At 39.3% G+C, this 24,072-nt stretch overlaps 1 protein-coding gene across 2 annotated transcripts in view; it reads left to right on the top strand.

Annotated features, from left to right (window-relative positions):
* The window catches only part of CERS6 (ceramide synthase 6), a 1,480,586-nt gene extending 1,456,856 nt beyond the window's left edge, over nt 1-23,730 (top strand). The window contains exons 10-11 of one of the 2 annotated variants that reach the window (XM_044075592.1): nt 2,059-2,082; nt 12,198-23,730. In XM_044075592.1, coding sequence (XP_043931527.1) covers nt 2,059-2,082; nt 12,198-12,353 — 180 coding nt within the window. In that variant the 3' untranslated portion in view covers nt 12,354-23,730. The remainder of the gene's footprint in view (nt 1-2,058; nt 2,083-12,197) is intronic. The other variant, XM_044075593.1, reaches the window with a different exon arrangement.
* Nucleotides 23,731-24,072: the final 342 nt, after the last annotated feature.

Below are 24,072 nucleotides of genomic sequence, written 5' to 3'. Positions count from 1 at the left end.
AGCATTGCTCACAAAACTGTCTCCTTTGAAGTAAAAATCAGTCCAGAAAACCCAACTAAACCAGTGGCAGGAACTATTGTAAGGCAAACTACATCCTATTAAGTGATAGTTTGTCAACATTCAAGGCTCTCCCTAACCCCAAGACCACAGCTATGTATGCAAAGTTATTCAAAGAGTCCCTATGCAAACATGTGAATGGTTTTATAGAGGCTGACATACCTACAAGACGTAATCCCAAAACAAATACTAAAAACAAACTCTGCTGGTGGAACCTTCACCTAAGTGGAATATTTAATGAAAGAAGAAAAACTCATGACCAAAAGATAATTGGTCTCTTATACACGGCACTGTGCTGGGCCCACTTCTGTTTGGCATCTACTTCTCAGACGTCATTGCTAACGTTCAAGACTTCTGGCTCACCAAGTTCACAGATGACAGTAAACTGGGAGCTGTTACAGATTCTTGCCAAGACATCAACACCTTACAAGTGGGTTTAATTCAGATAAATGGCTGGTACCAAAGCTATGGCCTAAAACTCATTGTCAAAAATGCATTATAATGCCCTTTCTGGAACTGTCAACCTAAGTTAATTTCTCCATTGATAAAACATCCTTAAGAGATAACCCAGAAGTAAGGAACAACAATATGGCATTTGACAAACACACAGCTAAGATAGTAAGAAAATCATTCTGTATCACCCAAGCTATAGGTAAATGTATGGCACCCAGGTCCAAGGAAGTTACAGTACCACTCTACTTGGCCCTTATACCCATTATTAATCACAGTACCCCATTTGGCATGTATCTACCGGGCATTTGCAATAGTTGGGAATACCCAGAAAGGTTTATCAACAGGAGAATTCAGGGCATGAATACCTTGTCCTTTTCTGACCACCTAAAGACTCTGTCCAGGTATTCATTCTCCTACAGACTGCTGAGAGAGGATCTTTGTCAGGCTTACAGGGATTCCATAGACCCAGTCCTGATGGATCTGTTGTACATGTGCAAAACGAACAGCACCAGAAACACTAGAGCCAGGAATATGAACTTTGCCTGTGAAATAAACAGAATTCACTGAAGAGACAGATATGTGTCCCAAAAGGATCCCCGCAACATGGAATAGGATTCCAATCTATGTAAAACGGAGTTCATTCCTGACCCTATTTAAACAAAACATTGACAGTTGGGTAGGAAATCATAAATTTATCCCAGTCTGGCCTCCATGTCGCTTATGGACATAACACCCCCTTTACCTACCTATCAACACATGCTAAAAAATGCTGACTTGGTAGATTGTCATTGCTGAACTGAGTGTGAGTCTCTGTACACACATGAATGGCAGTGTGTGTGTGTGTGTGTGTGTGTGTGTGTGTGTGTGTGTGTGTGTGTGTCTGTGTGTGTCTGTGTATCCTACGAAGAACAGACAAGCCTGCCTGTAGATGTTTGTTGCCTTACATGCACTGCTCACCGGTTATGCGCAAGGATCTAGTATGACATGGTGCAGGTGTAGAAGACTGTTAGCTGTATTAAACGTTTGGCAATTCTATGCAAATCTCATTTTCATTTTTATTATCCAGGTGGTATGAATATATTGACATTTAAGTATTTACTGCATCGCTTCTGTAACTGTTGGAGTGTCACTTTCTTGGATTATTCTCTTGTTTTGTCATGATATTTTTGCACACTCTAATTATTGTTGTAACTTTATGAATGTTTATATTTCTGAACATGCTGATCAGTGTTGTAACCTCCCAGCCAAAGAAAGTATATATTTGTATATAACATTCTTTTCTCAAGAATCAAATATTTAAGCAGGTCAATGTGATCATCATAGACTTTGCCCTAAGAATTCATGTGATTTTATTTCAAACCACTAAATGAAATTTGACCTCTTATGCAAGCTTTTAATTCTGCTGTATATTTTATATTGCACCTACTTCACAGAATTCTGGCTAAATACAAAGCAAGGTGATAATAGTATGTATCGCTTTTAATTGCAATGCTATATTGTACTATGTCTTACTACTTATGTAATTTCTTTCTTGTGCCCACCTGGAAGGCTGGAAAGTGGAATCCTTTGCATGTAAGTTTCAGTGACTGTACTTCATAAAGCTCTGATTGTTGCATTTCGCTGAGTAGTAACATTTCCCTTTCATGCTATACATTTAACTGGATTGTATCATTCTGCATGATACATTCTAGATTCTGACTAACCACATTTCATGTTAAAAGACAAGTATATAAGCCATCATGGACTCTCTATCTCTAGTTTAATTTCTTGAATTTGAAATAAGCAACATTATGTCAGTGCTTAACCATGTAAATGCTTCTTAATTTCTATCATTTGTTTCAGCATGTCTGTGAACCATTATCTCATCTAAAGGATACTTCCTTAACCTTGTAAAAGAGATGTGTTTATTCCCTGTATCCTAATAGGAACCTGCCACACAGGTAGCAAGTTCAACAACCACTGCAGAAATGCCTCTGCTTTATTGTACCATTAAATTAACATGTACCCATATGTGAAAAAAGAGTAGAACATACCAGTGTCACAGGGATTTTGATCCTTAACATTTTGCTTATAGTTTCATAGGTAGGTACTAGGCTATTGGCCCTAGGGCCTATACAAGCCTAGCCAAAAAGGTACCCGGGCTTTTGCCACCCAAGAAAATTATTTTCCTGTGCCCCTGTCAAGCAGAACCACAGAAGTGATCCCTGGGTTGAATTTCCTATTTACCCATCTAATCATCAAGATTTTTCTTGAAGAGTGCTAATGAGGAGCTCTGTTTGACATAGATAGGTAGTCTTTTCCAGAGTATGGGAAGTCTCTGGAACAGGAATCTATCCCTCCATCATGTTCTGTTTATTGTGGTGACAAGGTTTAGGTCCCTAGAGCTTGTTGCTCAGAGGGATTGGGATTTCTTTAAGTGGAGAATGTCCAACAGCTCTGGGTTTGACATAGCTTTGTATGTTAGGCAGAGATCACCTCTGAGTAGGCGATATGCGACGGAGTAAAGCTGGAGTTTTTTGAGTTGGTCTGCGTAAGGCATCTGTTTGAGGCCAGTAATCCTCTTTGTGAGGTATTTTTGTGGCCTTTCCAGTTGTTGTAGATTTCTTGTGAGGTACATATCAAAATGGGTATTGTACTCTATAATGGGTCTAATGATTGATGAGTAGAGGGGAACAATGACCTCTTTTTTTCTGGATGAGAAACCTTTTGTGATGAGGTGTGCCACATAGAAGGATTTCCTGGCCACTGTGGCGATGTGATTATCAAAGGAGAGACTACTTTCCACCTGTATCCCAAGGTCTCTTATCACACCTTCGGTGTTATGTAGACTACCGCCTATGTGGTAGTTCATGGGTACAGAGTTTTTACCAAAGGGGATGACAATGCACTTTTTGGCATTGAGCTTGAGACCATGGCTTTGACACCAGGCATCTGTCTCAGTGAGGCCCTTTTGTAGGATGTCCACATCATTAGGAGTTTCGATTATGGCTCCTAGTTTGCAGTCATCTGCGAATTTAGTTAGCCAAAGACCTTCTGTGTTAGCCTGTACTTCAGAGAAGTAGATACCAAACAGGAGAGGACCCAGGACTGAACCCTGAGGTACTCCACTTGTCACTTGTCTGAAGTCTGATGTCTGCTACTTTCACAGTGTGGGTTCTGTCAGTAAGCCAGTTGGCAACCCATCTTGTGACATAGGGATTTATACCTAGTTTAGTGAGTTTATCTATAATTCCAGAGTGGGGGATGGTGTTGAACGCCTTGGCGAGATCTAGATAGGCTGTGTGAACCACCTTACCCCCATCTATGGCTTTGGTGACTGCTTCAAAGAAGTCTATTAGGTTTAGGAGACATGATCTGCCTTTTACAAACCCGAACTGTGTGGGGTCCAGAGTTTGGATATCTCCAAAATTCTTTGTTTATGAGTTCCATGATGATACATTCCATGGCCTTGCAGACCAGGTTCGTCAGGCTAATGGGGCGGTAATTCCTGGGGTCTGTTGTGCCCCCCCCCCTTTATGGAGTGGGATAACCATCACATTGCGCCATTCAATGGGCACAAAGCCTGAGGTGAGGCTATGATTGAACATGATACTTAAGTGGGGTGCCAGTTCATTCTGTAGTTTGTGTAGAAGGCAGCCTGGGATGTCAGGTCCCATGGATGCTGTGTTCTTGGCTTTGGAGAGTGAAGTTTTTACCTGTGCAGCCATGATTACAGGACTTTGCATTCTTTCAGTATAAAGATGGGCCCTTTAGGGGGTGAGAGGGGGGTAAAGTTAGCACTGAACCTATCTGCCAGGATGTTGGAAATATCAGTTGGTTCTGTATATTTAGTGTCATAGTGCTGTAACTCAGAGCAGATTTGAGTGTTGCCATTGAGATTGTTGACATAGCTCTAGAATGCTTTGTGGTTGCCTTTAGAATCAGTGGCGATTTTGTTTTCATAACTAGCTTTGGAGGATTTTATGAGGGATCTCAGCTTCTTACTGAGGCTGACCAAGGAGTTCCTCCAATCATGGGATTTTACTCTTTTTTGCAACAGTTTCTTTCTTCTGTTGTAGAGTTTGTTTATGGCAAAAGACCACCAGATTGGCTTCCTTTTTTTGGAGGATAGCATCTTGGTTCTGTTAGGGATAGCACGATCCGTGCACTTGTGTAAGTGCTTATAAAGTGCATTTGTGTAGGATTCGGCAGTCATACCTCTATTGTCCATCTGCATGGATGTCGTGAAGTTTGCCACTTCTGTCTTAAGAAGTGTGAAGTTGGCTTTGGAGAAATTTTTTACAGTTGTTTTCCTAATGGGGGTTGGGAGTGGGATGTAGATGTCTAGGGTGATTAGCTTGTGGTCGGATCTGACCAACGAGGAGCTGACCTCTGGTGTGGAACACCGGTCACCCATGTTGGTGATGACCAGGTCTAGGATATTGCTGCCCCTGGTGGGGGTGTGGATAAGTTGATCCAAGGCATTGGAATTGATGATTTCCAGAAAACGTTGAGCAAAAGAGTTGGTACACGAGTAGTTGTCCCAGTTAATGGTTGGGTTGTTGAAATCACCCATTATTAGGGTGTTGGGTTGTACCTTAATATTTTCCAGTGTATCAAGAAAAGAGGAGTGGGAATCCTGGGGCATGCTGGGGGGTCTGTAGCAAGCTACAATCTGGATTGCGGTTTTGCCCAGAGTTAGTTGAACTTGGATAATCTCAGATGCATTATGCTGAGCAACTAGCTTGGAGGTGTGGATATCCTTAATGAATATGGACACACCTCCACCTTTAGTGTTTCGGTCCGGGTTTGGTGGTCGAAAGGTGTGGCATGAATTATAGCCTGGTAATGCAGGGGTGCTCTCTGGAGCTTTGAACCAGGTCTCTGTCACTGCACAGATGTCGATGTTCTCCATTTTAAGGAGTGCCTCGAGTGAGTGTGGTTTAGACGTCTAGCACTGAGTAGCATTACCCTGAGATTTTGCTTGCTGGTACCTGTTGCGGTGGTGAATTTTATCATTTGAACCTTGCCTAAAAAAGGCACTATAGGGGTGGCAAGAGCCTTTGCCAGTATCCGGAATCCCAAGGGCGACAGGTACAGGCCATCTCTGGCAAAGCAGCGTGGTCTGTCAATCATGTCATCCCAGGCAGACAGATACTGGATTCCCTTAGAATGACACCAGAAGCTTAGCCAATTGTTGAAGTCAATCATTTTGTCCTTGTACTGTGGTATCATTCTGGGTGATGGCAGGATGCTACTCAGGGCTAGGGTTATACCTGCCTGGGCTACAAGATCGAAGAGCTCCTCCATGTCTTTTTTCATGTAGTCCAGGGAGGTACATCACAGGTCATTCACACCAACATGGACAATGACAGAGTCATATTTGTACTTGTTGTGGAGTGACCTGAGTGTGTGCATTATGTGGCGGATCCTGGCACTCGACAGGCAGCTGACAGTAACTTTCTCCTTGTTTAGCCTGGTGAGTGGAACATCAGTGTGCCTGACTATAGAGTCACCTATGACTAGAGTGTTGGGTACATTATGCCTTATGGGCTGTAGTTGAGTGGCACACTGAGTATGTGGGCTATGTGTCATTTGGGTTGTGTTGGGGGGTGGAGGTTGCTTGCATTTCTGCTTTGGAGGTCTCGGTTGTTTGGGCAGATTTTTACTGAGAGTCTTAGTGAATGTAGGTGTGTGTTTTGTGCTTTCGTGTGTGTTTTGGTGGTGTAGGTTTTGAGGGACTATATGATGAGTGTGGTGCGGTCCAAGTGTTTACCTTCTTCTCTTGACTGTCTAGTTCAGACTAGACTATATAAGTGCATCTCTCACAGGTCATAGTGTTTAGATTGAAGGAGGAGAGGGTTGTCTGTGTACATGAGGCAATTGCTACATTGTCCCAAGATGCCCAGATTCATCAGGTAGACAGGAGAAAACACCGGGAGATGACCTTTAGACATACCTGGATAGGTGCTTATTTATTAAGTATTAAAAACTGTTTCCTCTAGACAAGTGAGGAAAGTTGAGTGCTGTAGTAATTTGTAGCTTATTTAGTGCTTACCTTGCTTTGTTTGGATAATGCTGATATGACATAAGCTGGTAAATAAATACCTTTTTGGTACTTTCCATATTTATTGTGAAAGCATGTATTGCTTCATCATTTAAGCTGCGTTTGTGAGGCATGAGATGATGCTAGGCACTTTTTAGTGTTCGTACTTTCTGCAGATATTGATAGTAACGTCTGTCACTAGTTAGCTGCTGTGAGACGTACAGTTCTTTGACCATCTACATCACACTTACAACACCACTATTTAGTCTGGCCTTTTGTCACAGAGTATTAAGACTGTGAACTGCTTTGTCATTTAGACCTGGGTTTGATTCCTTCAGTCACCATTTATCTACTTTGACCAAGTCCATTAACTGCACTCTTCTTGGGTCACACCTCTAAAGAGGTGCTTGTTCTTTATGAATCAACCTATGTAACAAACAATTAAATACATAATTAATGCCTTTGCTTGCCTATATGTAGTGATTACACAATTTTTTTTATGAAATGCATGCTGTGATGCTATAACGTATCACATAGTTCAACGAATATTGTTTTTTGTCTTTGTATATTTTTGCTGCTATATCTGATAAATCCCTGCATTAACTAGCAAAACAATATGTTATTTCATCAGTGGTCAGTATTATGGGGCTTCTGGAGCCTTGCCTTACCAGACTCCAGAACAGTACTTCAGGTTTAAAAGCAAACACACATAGGTAGTGATATAGAAGAAAGGGTATCATGACTGCAAATTCACTACACTGAATACTATAGTAGACTAGCTGTTGTGAAATTAAAGGTACAAAAGCAATTCTGTAATTAAACATAGGGAAAATTTATTTTCTGGCTTAAATAGGCAAACTGCATGGTAAAGATTGCAAACTCAGTTTTAGAATGCAGAGATGTAAAAATAATAAATCTGAAAATGAATTAGTAGTTTGTAAAATAGAAGTCACAGAGGCTGCAAACAAGAAGTACAACTAGAAATTTCCATTTTGTACTAACAGGCTTGTATTGTGGCTATCCCCCCTCACTTAATGTTTAAAAATGTAGTCATCTATCCAGGCATTGGCCCAAAAAGATGATAATATCACATTCATCTGTTAACATCTGCAATAAAAAAAAATTTTTTTTTTAGATGAGTGTTCCTGTCTCAAAGTGTGAACTACAGGTATATGTTGTGAACATTATCTTGAGTGTTGTAGATGTTCTCAGCAGTGTTTGCTGTATTTTTTTCATTTCTTTCTATGAGAGATAACCAAAACATTTGAAAAATATACTTTGCCTAATATGCAGGGCATGCATGGTTACACAGTCAGCCATAACTAAAGGACAGTGACAGTTTTTCATTTTAGGGATGGTAGCACTGCATAGTAAGATATCTAAAGAAACCAGTAATCCAGCAATTGTATCCAAGTCTTTAATCCACACCAAACACCGAAGGTAAAGAAACAGACTCCACACATAAAATAAATCTTATACCCCATGAAAATGGGTAATAAAATCATAATACATATATTGCTCCTAATATAAAAATGTTAATGTTTGAAATACCTTATAATTTTGCAGATCTTAATTTCAGACCAGGTTTTAAAGAAACCATTTCATTTAGACCAGGGAAACTGCTGGCATCTAAAATTAGTTGCTAGTATAACTCCTTGTACTCCAAACGAGCTTCCCACAGTCCTCCTCTAGGGTCTAAAGGAACCGATTCTATAACAAAAAACTAAAATTTCACTTGGTCACACACTAATGTGCATTTGTATAAGGCATTGTTAACATTTCCTTTCATCATATCGTAATTGTGCTCATATACCCTTTGCTTCAGTTTTCTTTCGGTTTTGCCAGTATAGGAGTCACATGCTTCACATACTGCAATGTGTACTACGCCACTGGTATTACAATTTGCAAAACCCTTTGTGGTAATAAATCTACCTCTGCTTTTCAATATATGATATGAGGAAAGGAAATGTTGACAATGCCTTATACAAACACACATTAGTGTGTGACCAAGTGAAATTTCAGTTTTTTGTTATAGAAGTGGTTCCTTTAGACCCTAGGGGAGGACCGTGGGAAGCTCGTTTGGAGTACAAGGAGTTGTATTGGCAATTCATTTTAGATGCCAGCAGTTTCCCTGGTCTAAATGAAATGGTTTCTTTAAAACCTGTTCTGAAATTAAGATCTGCAAAATTATAAGATATTTCAAACACTTCAATATTTTTATATTAGGAGCAATATATTTATTATGATTTTATTACCCATTTTCATGGGGTATAAGATTTATTTTATGTGTGGAGTCTGTTTCTTTACCTTCCGTGTTTGGTGTGGATTAAAGACATGGATACAATTGCTGGATTACTGTACCTTTCTTTTTGTTTATTAGTTTACTGGTTTTGGCAGAGACCACTCATTGTGTTTATCTAAAGAAACCATTAATTTTGACCAAGTATCAAAACTCCACATTGTTACAGTGTTAAATTCAAGCCCGCTAAATCCAGGGAATAACATAAAGACATTGTAAATGATTTAATTATGCTTTACTGGTGCCATGTCCACTTCTGCTTTATTGTAGTACCATGTAGTGTTGCAGATAAATTACTGATGGAATATTAATATGAAACATTCAGGAATGTCACTGGACCCTCAGACTGGATTTCTTTTGACATAGTTATTCTAAACCGTCTTTTTTTGTATAATAATGGTACATTTTTGATGACCTACTTTCTACAGACTGTCATAGCACATGGAGATGCAGAGAAATCATAGGATTATGTAGCCCATGTCAGTACTAATTTGTTCATATGTTTCCTTCTACATATATAGCAAGGCATTGATAACAGAACATGATTAATGATATAAAACTGTAAAACTGGGCTTTGTCTAATTTAGTAGTAGTACTTGGGTGACAATTTATTTCATTATTAGTGCCAAACTGTGCAAAATCAGAGGAATGTAAATATGGTTAGAGTGACTTTGCCATTTGCATATAAACCAATATTTAATATAATTTGGAATCATCCTAGTGAATGTACAGTGTTTGTGCTTGGGAAATAATGAATGTAATAAAACCCTACTAGCAACACAGGTGACTAAAAACTTAATTTTTTTGTATAAGTGCTGTCACCTTCATTAATGTGGACAACATAAAAGTTCATTTGCAGGCTTGGAGTAGAATAATAACACTGGTAATATCAACACATCTAATTTTCAAGTATTCCTGCTTAGCCCATTGTTCTTATTTTACAACATTCTCTCATTTTTGTGTGCTTTTAGTGCATTGTTCACTGTTGTACAAAATTCAGCCAAAAAAAAAAAAAAAACTACAATTAAAAGCCAAATAATAAAAAAATGAAAAGGTATGGGCATTGTCAGCTGTGGCTCTATATGGGAGAAAGAGACTTCGTCCCTGTTTTCTCTTTAATATATGCAGAATGCCAAATTTTTATTTATTTCCTTTGTTAACTGGGTAAGGGAATTGGTCATAAATGCTGGACCATTTTCAGATGATTCTTGCACCAGATGGCAACAACAAACATACAGCTGTATCTACCCGAACAAGAACAAACAATATAAATAGCGCTGAACTAAATTTGTATATATTATTGGGTCAGCAATTCATTGGCCTAAACAAGTATAAACTGCCTAGTAAATGTGAACAGTAAAATAACCCCCCAAGAAATACACCAAAATGAGAGTCCTTGTGATTGTAATGATGATGATGATGATGATGGTAATAATTTTTACAAATTTTCAAAACTGTATCAGCAGTGTGGAATGAGCTTCTTGATTTCCAAACAAATGGCAAAGCCACTAATACATCTCATAAGGATGTATGTATGTAGCATGGGGTATTTATTTTGCACATTTTGTGGCAAAGCATGTGAGGTGCTAGTTGCAACATTTTCTAAAGCCTTTCTCAATGGCAACTAAAGTAAATGGAGGTCTTTGCAACTGGAAGCTCTCCTGACTTCTCAGATTTTAGGTGGAATTTTCTGATAAAAAGATAATTTCTAAGCCAAGGACAATACCTTCCATTCATTACTCTGAAGATCGGGTTGCTGAGTAAGAAATTAGCCCGAGCCTCCACTGGCATTTCTTTAGTTTTCAGCAAAGTAACACACTGATGCTAATTACAGTGGTCCAGATGTATAAATTTTAGTATCTTAGCAGCACAGATGCATTGTGTAGAGAGCATAGTGCTAGAATAGACAAAGCGTGTTCAAGTCTTGTTAGCAGCACATTGATTGCAATTGTTCATCTTGCTGCTAAGGATAAAAGATGAGATATTCTGTATGATACTTTCCATTGGTTAGAGACTTTTGGACAGTGCCATTTTGTGTGCTTGGTGAAGGTCAAGGTTTGATCCAGAGTAAAGTCAAGTTTCTTTTAAGTGATAGCACAAGTTATGGGACTGTGATCTGAATCCTTAATTAGCAATGAGGTTATTAGCTATTTTCTTATGTGCCCCAAACATCATAACTGTAGATTACACTCCCAGGTTGTTCACTCTGACCTGGCAATATTTTTGTGTCTTTCAGCTTTTCCTGGTTAGGGGTCACCACAGCGGAACTCCGGTCCGCTAATGATTGGCAGTAGATTTTTACGTGCCGAGTTGCCAGCCCTGATGAACAACCTTCAACGAAGGTACGCTCATTCACGCATGTCTCCACACAGAAGACGGTCTAACTGAGAATCGAACAAGACAACGTCTTACTGTGAGGCAGCAACGCTACCGCAGCACCACCACCGTAGTTCACTCTGACCTGGCAATAAAGGATATAATTTTCTACTTTTTGTATGACCTGACTTTGGGCTACCATTAGGTGGCTTAATTCCATTTGATGGGTTTGATTGCGGTAACACACTGGCAAAGGAAATACATGTGTATATAAGTTTCATGTTGCACATTTGTGAAAGTGATATAAAACCACCTTCATTCAAAGCAATATAGCTCAACTTTGTTTGATTTCAGTAATGTATTCCATACCCTTTTCAATATATGAGTAAGAAGATATTTACTTATGACTACTAGTGATGCCAAAGAACTGTAAAACTGATGCCGGCTAGTCTTTCTTTTAATCAGTTAACTGTTTAACATAGTTTCCGGGACAAACATACCATACAGATAGTGAAAATGGGCTAGTGTCTTAGAACTAAGTACTCAGTCACAGATGCTACTCAGCATAACTAAAATGGCCGTCTCTGGTACTGCTTCCAGAGATTTACCTGTAATAGTGCAGGTACAGGTAAAAAATAGTCTAATTCAGACAGCTCTAACCTAACATTTCATTATCAGTGGTTGCACTTGCTAAATGTGTTAATTTTCCTTTCATATTTGTAGACTTTATTATGCCAAGAAGTATACTTTATTGTTGTAGTGTGAGTATTTAAACCATTAACCACTGTATCAGTTCATTACATATGCTGGGTGTGAAAACAGATTAACACTGAAGTGTATACATATAATAATTATTTTATTATTGTTATTATTTTTTTTTTGTAGTGTGTTGCTGGCTTTTCCCAAAGTGTAGAAATAATACTGCAGTTTGCTATTGCTGTTAGTTTTTTCTATAGCACAGTCTATAAGGACGGTCACTAACCCTGTTTTGTTTTTGTGTTTTGTCACTAACCATTAGTAATACCAATCTCAATCCATGTTCTGCAGGTGTTGAAGGATGATAGGAGTGACATTGAATATAGTTCAGAGGAGGAGGAAGCCTCTCCTAGTCCTGTGAAAAGTTCACATGTATTGACAACCAATGGGACCAACACGCTGGGGACCAATGGCTACCTCACCGGCGGTACTTCCTCAGAAGATTAGTTATTCAGTTATAAAGCACTTCATGTGACATGAACAATGTTAACTGTTTGGCACTGGAAATATTTAATAAAACTTATGAATGCAGTTTTATCACATACTGTATCTCAGCATCAGACAAACGTTTTAGGAATTTACAAGCATTTTGATAGTGCACTGCCATATTTTCTGTATGTGAATGAATGAAGAATTACCAATCATTTTTATGTAGGCATGCTGTGTGTATATATGTCGAATCACAAAATGAGATCAGTATTTTCATAAGTACTGTCTTTGTATATTATTTATTTTTATAAGTTTTAAGACTTGTGGACAAAAGGGAATTGTTTCTCTCCTACTTTATTTACTTTTGGAAGGGAGCTGGTTTATGTGGTTCCGTTTGTTCAGTTGCTGATACTTTTTTTCTTTTGATTCAGTAGATTTTCCCTGTACAAACTGGTACAGCTTAGCTTCAGCTACCATATTTGAGTTATAGATGCATTATTTGTTCAAGTGTTTTTCATTAATTGAAACCATTTGCAGTATAAACTTAACACTTATTATGGTGATTACTGACAATCACTGAGCAAACAGCAGTATTTATCCATATGAAACTACACTTAAAAGTCTGAAAATGTTGAAGTTTAACATGAATTGTCTTCACTTGATATTTCCGAGATAAAGTATGGTAGATCATTATGTGCTGGGATTTTTGAATCCATAATTGAATGGCAAACAATCTCTTTATTTTTTATCAAATCTTAATTTAGGTTGCATACATCATAATTTTTATTTTGTTGCCTAAGTATAAGAATTGCAAAAAAATATTTAGGTTACTGGTGGCTTTTTTTTCTCAAATATTTTGTCTTGAGCATGGTCAATTTTGATAGGTTGAAGATTTTAGCTTTGATGTTGTTGAATCACCAGGTGTCAGGTATGACTAACAGACTCCAATATATTCTTCTGGCAAACATTTCTTTCTCTTGCCAAATTTGGCTGAGACTGCCCCAAGTAACTTCTCCACCCCCCCACAATCTTAAGCCTGGATAGAAGACATGTACAGTACATTTGTTTCTTTCTAAGAATGGAGTATTCCTGGTTTTATGTAGCACTATCACTTTATAATAACACACAGCTTGTCTGTTTAATGGAGTCATTGTGTCTCTGCATCACCAAATATTTGGCAATTTGTTCTCATTAACTGTGCTTTTAAGTCGGAAATTATTCTCATTAATTTGCTTTTTTTTAGTGTATGTCAAGATAAGAATTTTTTCCTGGCTTTTTTTTTCCATTTTAATTTCCTGCCTGAAGTAACTTGTTTATTTTGACATATGTGCTCAGGAGACACTACTTCACCACTTGCAGAGTATTGCTAGAAGTTCATAAGAAAGACGCAACTTGCAAAAGAGAAATGCACTGTTAAATGTTCTTCACCCAGTGGCCAACTCCCCTCTAATTGTCCCAGGATCAAGGAACTACTGCTTGTTAGAAAAAGCAACTCCCTGCATTGTCAAAAGAGAAAGAAAGCCCAGAAGAGTGACATTTAATATGCCCTTTAAAGCTGTGTTTATCATCTGCAAATTAATTTTTTCCATCTATATATTTGCTACTTGTATCCCCCTCCCCTGATTGTAATCTGCCAACAGAACGAAAAAAAAACATATATAAACTCATTTGATAGACTGAATGCAAATGCACAGATCTCTTACACATTATGATATACATACATATATGTACAGTGTCAAAAATTAATGATTCACTTTAATTTGATAATGTTTGTGTGTGTGCGCATACATAGTGTAAAGGTTAAGACAGTAAATGGTTAGATATTGTTATTTATTATTTTGTTATCCTCATTCCTCCCACTTGTTCCCTTTAGTCCCTTCTAGGACAACAAAAGAGGGATACGAGAGCCAGTAATCGTAGTTGTCATCCAGTGCAAATTAAATTTTTTTGTATCCCCATAGTAGTGCCATCACCACTGGCTGAGAACTCCGGTGCAGTGACTGCCATGAGTCTATATGTCCACATACCTGCAGTTGCACTTGTAAACCTTTGTCATATTCATTCTTTCATTTCCCCACTTCAGCAGATGGCTGCTGTTGGTGCATTTCATTTAGCACTGATGTGTCAAAGCTACTTTCCTTGAGGCCATCCCAGTAGTGTGCACTCATAGTAGAACAGCTATCTCCAAAATAGAACCACCTTCCTCAGAGCCATCTCAGTAGTGGGCACTAATGGGAGAACACCTCTCCCCAAGATGGAACCACCTTCCTTGAGGCGACCTCATGACCTCAGTAGTGAGCACTAATGGTAAAACAGCTCTCTGGAAGATGGAGCCACCTTCCTCAAGGCCATCTCAGTAGTGGGCATTAATGGTAAAACAGCAGGCCCCAAGATGGAATTACCATTCTCAAGGCCATCTCAGTAGTGTGAACTAATGGTAGAACACATGACCCCAAGATGGAACCATCTTCCAAAAGGCTACCTCACTAGTGGGCACTAATGGTAAAACAGCTCTGTGGAAGATGGAGCCACCTTCCTCAAGGCCATCTCAATAGTGGACATTAATGGTAGAACAGCTGGCCATAAGATGGAACCATTTTCTCAAGGCAGTCTCAGTAGAGGGCACTAATGGTATGACAGCTAGCCACAAGAGGGGAAGCACCTTCCTCGAGTCCATCTTGATAATGGGCACTAATAGTAAACAGTTTTCCCCAAACTAGAAGTCAAATGGTTCTTTTCTTTCAGGGAGCTAGTCTAATAATGGAGTCTCACAATAATGATGTTTGCAGCTGTCAGAAAAAAAGAGAACTATTTTCCTTTGTACTCCAGTTTTTTTCTTGACAATGTCATTGATCACCACAGTGTGCACATTATTGGTTTTAGAACAATTCAGACCTTTTTTGCAAATAACTGCACATACACCCAGTGAAGAAAAAGCCATCAGTGTCATAATATGAATGGTTAGCATTATTAAGAAGAGTTTACCTGAAATATAAGTGTAGTTTGTTTCCTTCCTATATCTGGCATACTGAGCTTCTCATTTTTCTTGAGCTTAGAAGATAGGAGTTATGCTCTGCCTTGATTCTAGAATACTGAGGACCATCAGTGCAGAATAAGGCAGACTTACAAATTCCCTTTACTGGTTTAGTTTTCTACCTGTAAGAGCTTCAACACACACACACACACACACACACACACACACACACACACACACACACACACACACACACACGATAAAAGTGGTATAGCACACTCTTTTTACTCATTTCATCTAAGGAAATAAAGGAAAGTTTGTGAACTGTTTGGTGTTGAAGCGGTTTCTGCTGCATGAAAGACCTTTTTTAAGTGAGCAAGCTCTTCCTATCTTCTAGGTTAATTTCAACATGGGCTGTCCTTCTAAGCCTTTTGTTTTTCTAGTCCCGCCAGGCAGTCCAGAGTTATTGAGGTGTTCTGAATCATTAATAATGACACTTGCTATGATAATTAATAAGTCATATAGTGTCACCTTCAAGTGAATGTTTCATAGCAGAGACTGTAAAGAACACATCTGTTCTTTTTTTTACCCATCAATTGTCTGCATTAAGCATCATTTAGAAATAATATTGAGGAATATTTAAGAAGAGGCCTGTGGTCGCGTGGGTTTCCGCTGGGTGCTCCTGTTTCCTCCCACATCCCAAAGACATGACGTAGGTGGATTGGACACTCTAAATTGGCCCTAGGCGTGAGTGTGTGCATGTATGTGCCTTCTGTAGAAGTTAGGGTGCTGGGCTGGCAATTCGACACGCTAAAACTCTACTGCCAATCGTTCTGCATACCGTTGTTCCATTGTGGTAACCCCTAACCAGGAAAAGCCAAAAGAAAAAGATTTAAGAAGATGCAGAACATTTATAGAAAGTTTTATCTTTCTCTTAGTGTGGTTCATTCTTCAGTTTCAGCAAGTGGCAGAGGGAGGGCCTTTTTCCCTTGATGATCTTTGATAATCTGAGTTTAAAATGTCCCCAGTGAACAGGAATAATAAAATCAGAGGGATCTCCAGAACATATTAGTTTTGTGAAAGCTGCTAACATTTGAATACATCCCTCACAATTGCCCTTTGCCAGTTCTGTGAACTCCCCTTTTTTGCTTCCATGCTGTTCTGACAGTGAGAGCACAACCTTTTACACTGAGTTTTAATAAAACAGTCAAGTACTATAGCTGCCATTTCATGAATAGCAAGTTAGTGTATGAAAATGCAAGTCATATATAGACCTTTAACCCAGGAAGCAAATAATTAAGCTTAGCTGCAAGATAAAAGGAAATAATGGCCATCATGTTGGAGTTAGTGTCCTTATTCTATTTATCAAGTATCAGTTGCTGTCAAGTTGTCTTTGGAAAAAAAAGATTTAAAAGGCTGCATTCTCTTTTCTTGAAGTTCTGCATTAAGAAAGCATTGCACAAGCTTGTTCTACGTGTGTTGTAAGCACTGCGCAAATGTTCTAACCATTATACAGAATTCTGTTGAAACCAGTATGTAATTTATTTTGTAACATTGCTAAACTAAACTTAGTGTTGTAGTATTCCTGCAAAGCATTCAACAATGTGCTTGTATGGCTGAAAAGATTAGCTTTAGTGCCCAATGGATGACTGAAAAAGCAAGGTTGTGTGTTGTCTTGCATACTGAGAACAACCCAAGATCAAAATCAGCCCTAGAAAGGTGTCTTTAGGGGTCTTTCTCTGGAAACTATCATGCCCTACAACAGGCAAAAGCAAACAGTGTTCAATATCTTAACAGAGCTAAACTTTCCACTGTTACATGTATACTATAACTGCATGTGTGACTTATTGCCATGTCGACAACATCTCAGCCTTCCTCAAAGAAGGTAATACTTTCCTTTGGGTGCTTAGATTAACAAAACTACCACTCTAAATAGGGTGGGATGCATGCTAAGTAAAAGGCTGTGGTACCTCAGAATATTCTCCCTACTTCAAGGTGCTGTGATCTCTTGAGTTATATGCTACTAGTAGAGATTTGGGAGTGCAGGGATTCAAGGCAATACAAATTGTTTTCATTTTTGAGGGGACTTTGGGACATGCAGTTTTGAGTCTCATACATGTGACAGTGTGCCTTCCTTTTATGTTAGTTAATGGAGAGCCATTGGAACAAACCTTTGGACCTCACAGCTTTTACTTGAACAGAATAAGAGAGTCTTTAGGCTCTTCCTTTTTCTCAGGTGAAGTTATCTGAGTCCTTGTTATAATTAAAAAAGATCAGCTCTCTGCTTCCATACAAATAGTTACATGTATTGACAGCTTAGCCTTTTCTGTCTGCTGCTATACCCAAATGTTTGACTGTACAGCGGACACAGTGAATTCCCACCTCCATATCTGCACTTATGTGGTGCACAGCCTTTCTATCCATTTCCATTTAAGTTCCATTTTCTAGAAAGTTCCTTCCATGTCATTATTACCATTTTATTTGTTTACGTTAGGCCTACATTTATCCAAAGCTTTACAGTGCAGTAGTATCTGCATTGCAAAAAGCCATGGTATGTATTTTGTTCTTTAAATACCAGATATCTGCCAAGCACATAACAGAAATCATGGCAGCTAAAATAAAAGCCTTGCCCTAACTAAGTACATTGCCATTTTGGACAAACTTCAAATTTCACACTTCCCACCATCACTGCCATTTACAGTCCTAGGTCTCATTTACTCAATGAGAAGAAAAGATCTGTAACCAAGATCCGCTTTGAAGGATTGTGTGTTTGTGTTTGTCTTCTCCATCATCTGCCATTCATCAACGTTTTTCCAGAGGTTCAAATGGCCAGGGACAAATGGTTGCCCATGAGGATTGATTTTTATGGCAGCACACACAATGCAAGCCCTAACTCCACTGACCACCAGATCTTGCATCTCTGTTTTTGTAGTCAGCGGTAATAGTTCCTGGATTCATATTTCCTTTTGGTTTTACTTTGAAGCAACTGATGAAACACACAAGAATCTTGCAGTGGTTGATGGAAGAAAACTTTTTTGGGACTGATGAAAAGTCTCACTCCATATTTCATGGTATGATTGAGTTTATTCAGTTGAAACTTAATTCAGGAGATTGTCTGGGGTCCCAGTTTTCTCAGAAGTAATTTCACATTTTGTGGCCTCCTAGTTCCTGAATATGGGGAGCATAACCAATTCTGAGCCTCCATATAAGTAGTATGCAGGAGGATAAGGAAAGAAGTGCCTTGGCTCCAGCTGTGGTGGGGGGAGTATGCTGGGGGAGCATCACGGAATGTTTTTACAACCTTTTCTCCCTTTTGACTTGCCTAGCCCTGAGTCTGTCCTTTATGTCCTTGATATTGGCAAGCAGTCCCCAAAGATACTAGTTGTGGATTGGGTGTAATTCGGACAAGTCTTTGTTCCCAAGGGCATCGTCCTATGACCAGCAGAGCTGGTCTGTCCTTGTTGAGGAGTCATTTGGTGAGAGCGCACCTGGTCCATGGCCCAGTCATGAAAAAGTAGTTATTTGTTTCATTGTTTTTGAGAGTTTGAGCCAAGGATGTGGGATTTCACCCTTAAGAAATTCAGGTTTGTGACACTTCCAGGTCCATTGCAAGTCTTGCCCGTTTTTGTGCCACCTTTCTCCTGTACATGGTCACATGTGGGTCTTGGCCTGTCCAATATGAAATGCTCACTTACTGTGTTTTCATATGTGCCTGTGTGTCATTGGGGGCTGGCACTGGTCACATACAAGGTTTTTAAGCCACCCAACTCCTCTACCCACTAGGGATGGTCTTTCCCTTAGGGATATCATTTGCAAAGACTGAAATGTGAATAATTATGAACATATGTAATTATATATTTATTATGCTTATCCCACCTAAATCTGCACTGCATTTGACTGCTGTCCCCAGCTTCCCCATTTGCCCAGCCCACATCCTCCTGTTGCTGGTTCTTAACCAGGTACCCCAAGATGCGACCCTTCACAAGATGGGTCTCCCGACTACTTGGGAAGTGAACTTTCTGGTAGTTCAGAAACACTAGACAGTGAAGAATCAAATGAGGAGCTGAGTGTGGAGCTGGCAGTCATCATCATTGCAGCCAATGGCTGTGATTCCTAATTGCAGAAGCAGCTAGTGCAATGATGTAAGGACACTATTGCCACCCCCTTCCTTTACATTGGCATGACATGAAAGGCTCCTGGTCTCCACCAGAGGTCACACAGGAGTCAGGTTTTGTCTAAAACTTTCCTCTTGAACTGCTGTATTCTTCCGTCGCAGTGGGGCTCTGGATTATTCTTCCTGGTGGAGTCAGTACTGGAAAAGCTTAGTGCCCTCCAAGAGTCTAGGCTTAGAGACAACCTCTCACATACTCTGCAAATATGCATTCAGGTAGCCTGAGATGTAGCTCAATCTCTTGTGGATCCTGCAGGTGCTGCAACTGGGGCTGAAGAGTCTAGTGTAGCTGTGATCATCCTCCACTGAGGAAGGGATTGGTGATTTCGTACTGAATGCTTATTTTGAGAATGGATTGGGGGTGCTTTCTGGTCAGGTCTTGTTGAGTGGCTTCCCTGGAAGGAAACAGGCCACCTCCTTGTCAAATAGTCTGCTCCATCATCTTCTGTTCCCCTGCTGAGTGGAAAGAATAGGGCCTGAAATTGCCCTGGATACTAAACAAAGCACCCCATGCTAGCCTCCCTCTCATTGTATGTCAGCATGGTGAGTATGGTTATTTGGTGACTTCCTCACCATGGCTTGGACCTCCTTGGATGAGGGGGCTGTTTTAGTTCATGTCTCTGGGAAGAGTCCTCTATTAGGGGGTCAGCACAAAGATGGTTGGAGCTTCTTTGCTCATCCCCTCTTTTCATTCTCTTGTTTCTCCTCCACATTCCTGCTCCACAGGTTCTGATGTGGTGATTGAGCTTTTGGGTCTGGCCCAATTGCTTGCTTTGAGAGTGAGGGAGGCTGCCCCATTTCCTAGAAAAGGAAGGTCACCCTTCTAACCTCGTCTCTAGACCAGGGTAGCTGTTTCTTCCAATTCTTTAGTTTGACATCCCAGTTGCATTGAAAGGTTCTTTGGTCCTAATCTTTCTTGCCTATGTGGAACCAGGAAGGCTGATCTTCCCTCAACACTTTTGTTTCCTTGCTTTCGCAATCTTCATCGTGACTGTCAGTAGCTGCTCTTGTAAAGCATCAACACACCCAGCCTAGGTACCCTGGGATGGGTAACCTTTAAGAGCCTTCAGTCTACCTAGCCTGTCTATACATTGGGCAGAGCTTGGAAAAAGTGGAAGTGTTGTGTGCTTGGTGGTGTAATGGTTGTTAACAAGTTGTCCTGCCCAGGATTTCTGGTGTGCTTCCCATGGAGAATGTCCCTTTCCATTGTTACAGTTTTGTATGGATGCCACTCACTGCTCATGTGGTGATCATTTCTGATTCCTATTCTGTGGTTATCTATTTATCTTTGAAGTTTTCACTTCCCTTATTTGGTTGCCCTTTCTACTGCAGAGGCTCAAGAAAGCCTAGACCTGGTGACCAGGGTAAGGGAACAATTTAGATCCAGTTCAGTTTTGGTTGATTCTGCTTTGTTTGAATGCTGTCACAATCTTCACTGACACTTACCTGGGATCATGTATTTTGCAATGGTGTTTAAGCACCATTGGCAGCTTTATCTTGTATTTTGGACATCTTGTAAAAGTCAGAGGTATAAAATAAATTAGCTGTTGGTATCTTTTGGTAGCTAAGTGAAAATGAAATAGTTCCTCCAGTCTTGGAGTTGCTGCAAACCTGTTTAAACCTTTCCTAAATTATCTGTAATTTTTGAATGGCATCCAGTCAGTCTCATGACTTGGTGCAGAATCCTTTTCCTGACCTAGCTGGTCTGCATCTGGATTCTTGTAGGGACTTAGAACTATTGAGGAATCTACCTCTTAGATTCTGAATGGAAATTGATATTACTTTGGTTTTAGCAGTACCTATAGCAATCTAATCAGTTGGTCATTTGCAGGTATTCTGGTTTTGGACATATGTTTACCTGGGCCTTAGTTTTTCATCAGAATTCCTAGATAGTATTCTGCTTCTGTTAAAGGGAATGTCTGGGCCTAGTTTTACCATCTCTTTGGATAAGGAAAAGGTGTTCCTTTTTCAAACCCCTGTATGATTGTGCCTTGGCTTTTATTCAAAAAACTGTGGGCAATGTTCTGTCAGATGTAGTTCCCTTCTGAATGCTGCTTTTCCTTAGTCTGTGAGGAACCCTTGACATTCATGCTTGGCAGGCCTGCCTGTCTACTGTGAGGCTTCTGTAAGCCCAGTGCTGGTGTTCATCCTTGAACTACACTCCCTTTCTAGTAGCTGTGCCTTTACCAAGGGCATCACAGCACTTTATATGCATTCTTAACATATTTAATGTTCAAGAGGATCTTCCTTAATTGATCTGAAGGTGGTCTCCACCTCCATTAGGTCCAAATTCTGCCTGTTGATCCCACGTCTGAGAAGGTAGAATAGATTGGTCCTTGAGCTATCCCTTTCTTCTACTTATTTCTTCATTGAGCAGAAAGTGAAGAGATGGGGAGGTGCTTCACCCTCAGGAGGAGGAGTGCAACATTCTTGGAATTTCACCGAGCTGGCTTTGCTGGGGTATTAGATAGCTAGTCATTAGTTTTTCCTTCATGTAAGTAAGGTTTATACTTGCTAATTTCACAACTTACTAAGTTTGCAACTTTGTCCTGTATGTGACTAGGTGGTGCTACCTGCTTGCAGTCCCAGGCCTGTTCTTCATTATCATCACCCACTCAAGTACACAAGTTATTTCAAAAGTTTTCATACTAGCCCTAATCCATTTAGTGTACATCTTACAGCACCACACTTTCCTTTAGGGTTTTCACTAAAATGATTCACATACCGCTAATTTTCTTCCAAAATGTGGTCATCTTACGGTAGACAACTATTCATGTATTACGTATTGCACCTATTTTATTACACACTTTTCCTAGCACTGCAGACTTTGGTAGGAATATTATGTTCAATTTTGCTTTTGTTACCTTTGGTTTTGTTGCAACTGGCATTAATTATTGGTTTATTCTCTGATTGCTTGCTTGATTGATTGTGCTGCATTCTGTGTCAATGCTTGTGTTGAAGCTTGCTGCATACTACAGAAAATGCCTCTCACACTACATATCTTCTCATTGCTTCATAAGTATGTGGGAAGGACCACAGGACACGTAATCAGGAAGTATTGAGAGAGTTCACTTTACAGAAAATAGAAACACTGTTTTTAAAATTTAGTAACTACAGTCCAACTAAAGCAAACATGAATACATTTTTAATGAGAACACCCATTTCATATGTTAAGAGCATAATTTATAGCAAGAGAAAATGGTAACAGGTGTCTTTGCAAATGATTTTTAAGGGCAATTTGAGCATTGCCAGATCACATGCCCATACATTTTTCGGTTGTGAGAGGAAAGTGAAGTCTTTGGCAAAAATCCAGGCATACACAACAGAGGGAGAACATGCAGAACCAACAATGACACCTCAACTGGGGGCCAAACCAGAAAACATAAGTGATGTGCGGTATCTGTGCTAACAAGTGTACCTCTATATCACCTGCGTATGTACATTTATATATATATATGATACTGATAAATGGCTGTGATAAATATTTGACACAGAGTAGACTTATTTTGATATATATGAAAAGTTAAGCATGTCATCAAACATTTATCATGACATCTTTTATTGAAATAATTATTCAGCAGTCATAGGCATATTTGGTAATCCTTGATCCGTATCCCATTTTTATATTTTAAAAGAATGGTCCTAAAAGAAATGGCATCAATTCATAATCTTGTGTGACGCAAATAGCAAGGTTGTCTCCTTTATGTGCAAATGTACTAGTCAACCTGTCATAGTGATGCAGTTCTTGTTGCTGCTCAAATAAATAAAGCCTTAATGTGGGAACCAAATGTAGCAGTGCCAAAAAAATGGAAGAAGTAAATTAAACATGTTTTACTGATTAACATACTTTCAGTATGTATATAAGTACACCAGAAGCATTAAATATTTTTTTTACAAATTTTATAACAGTGTTTTGAGGGAATAAGTGAAAAGCTTCACAGGGAGTCATTCGGCATGGCGTCAGTCATTTGCTAGCTTAGCCTGTTAATAAGAAAAGTCCTATTTAGCACTTGCACTATCCCAGTATTCCTACTGCATTTTAAAACTGTAAATGATATATCCAACTAATACCACCTAATGTTTGAGAATTATATGTCTCCTAGTCAAGCATTGTCATCATTAAAAAAACATCCTATGACAACAGTGATTGTGAAGTATATGTCTCCTAGCAAGCTTTGAAGTCATTATAAACCAACCTGTGACAATAGTAATTATGAACTATATGTCTTCTAATCAAGCATTGTCATCATTAAAAACCCTGTGACAATAGCGATTATGAATTATATATCTCTTAGTCAAGCATTATCATCTCTAACAACCACCCTGTTACAGTAGTGGTTATGAATTACACGTGTCCTAGTCGAGCATTCTCTTCCTTAAAATCCACCCTGCTACAGTAGTGGTTATGAATTACACGTGTCCTAGTCAAGCATTCTCTTCATTAAAATCCATCCTGTTACAGTAGTGGTTATGAATTACACGTGTCCTAGTCGAGCATTCTCTTCCTTAAAATCCACCCTGTTACAGTAGTGGTTATGAATTACATGTGTCCTAGTCGAGCATTCTCTTCATTAAAATCCACCCTGTTACAG

The sequence above is a fragment of the Protopterus annectens genome, chromosome 6.part1 (assembly GCF_019279795.1).
Source record: "Protopterus annectens isolate FY-2018-M chromosome 6.part1, PAN1.0, whole genome shotgun sequence".
Classification (NCBI taxonomy): domain Eukaryota; kingdom Metazoa; phylum Chordata; order Ceratodontiformes; family Protopteridae; genus Protopterus; species Protopterus annectens.
The sequence above is the reverse complement of the archived record's forward strand: the minus strand, read 5'-3'. Positions and strand labels throughout refer to the sequence as shown.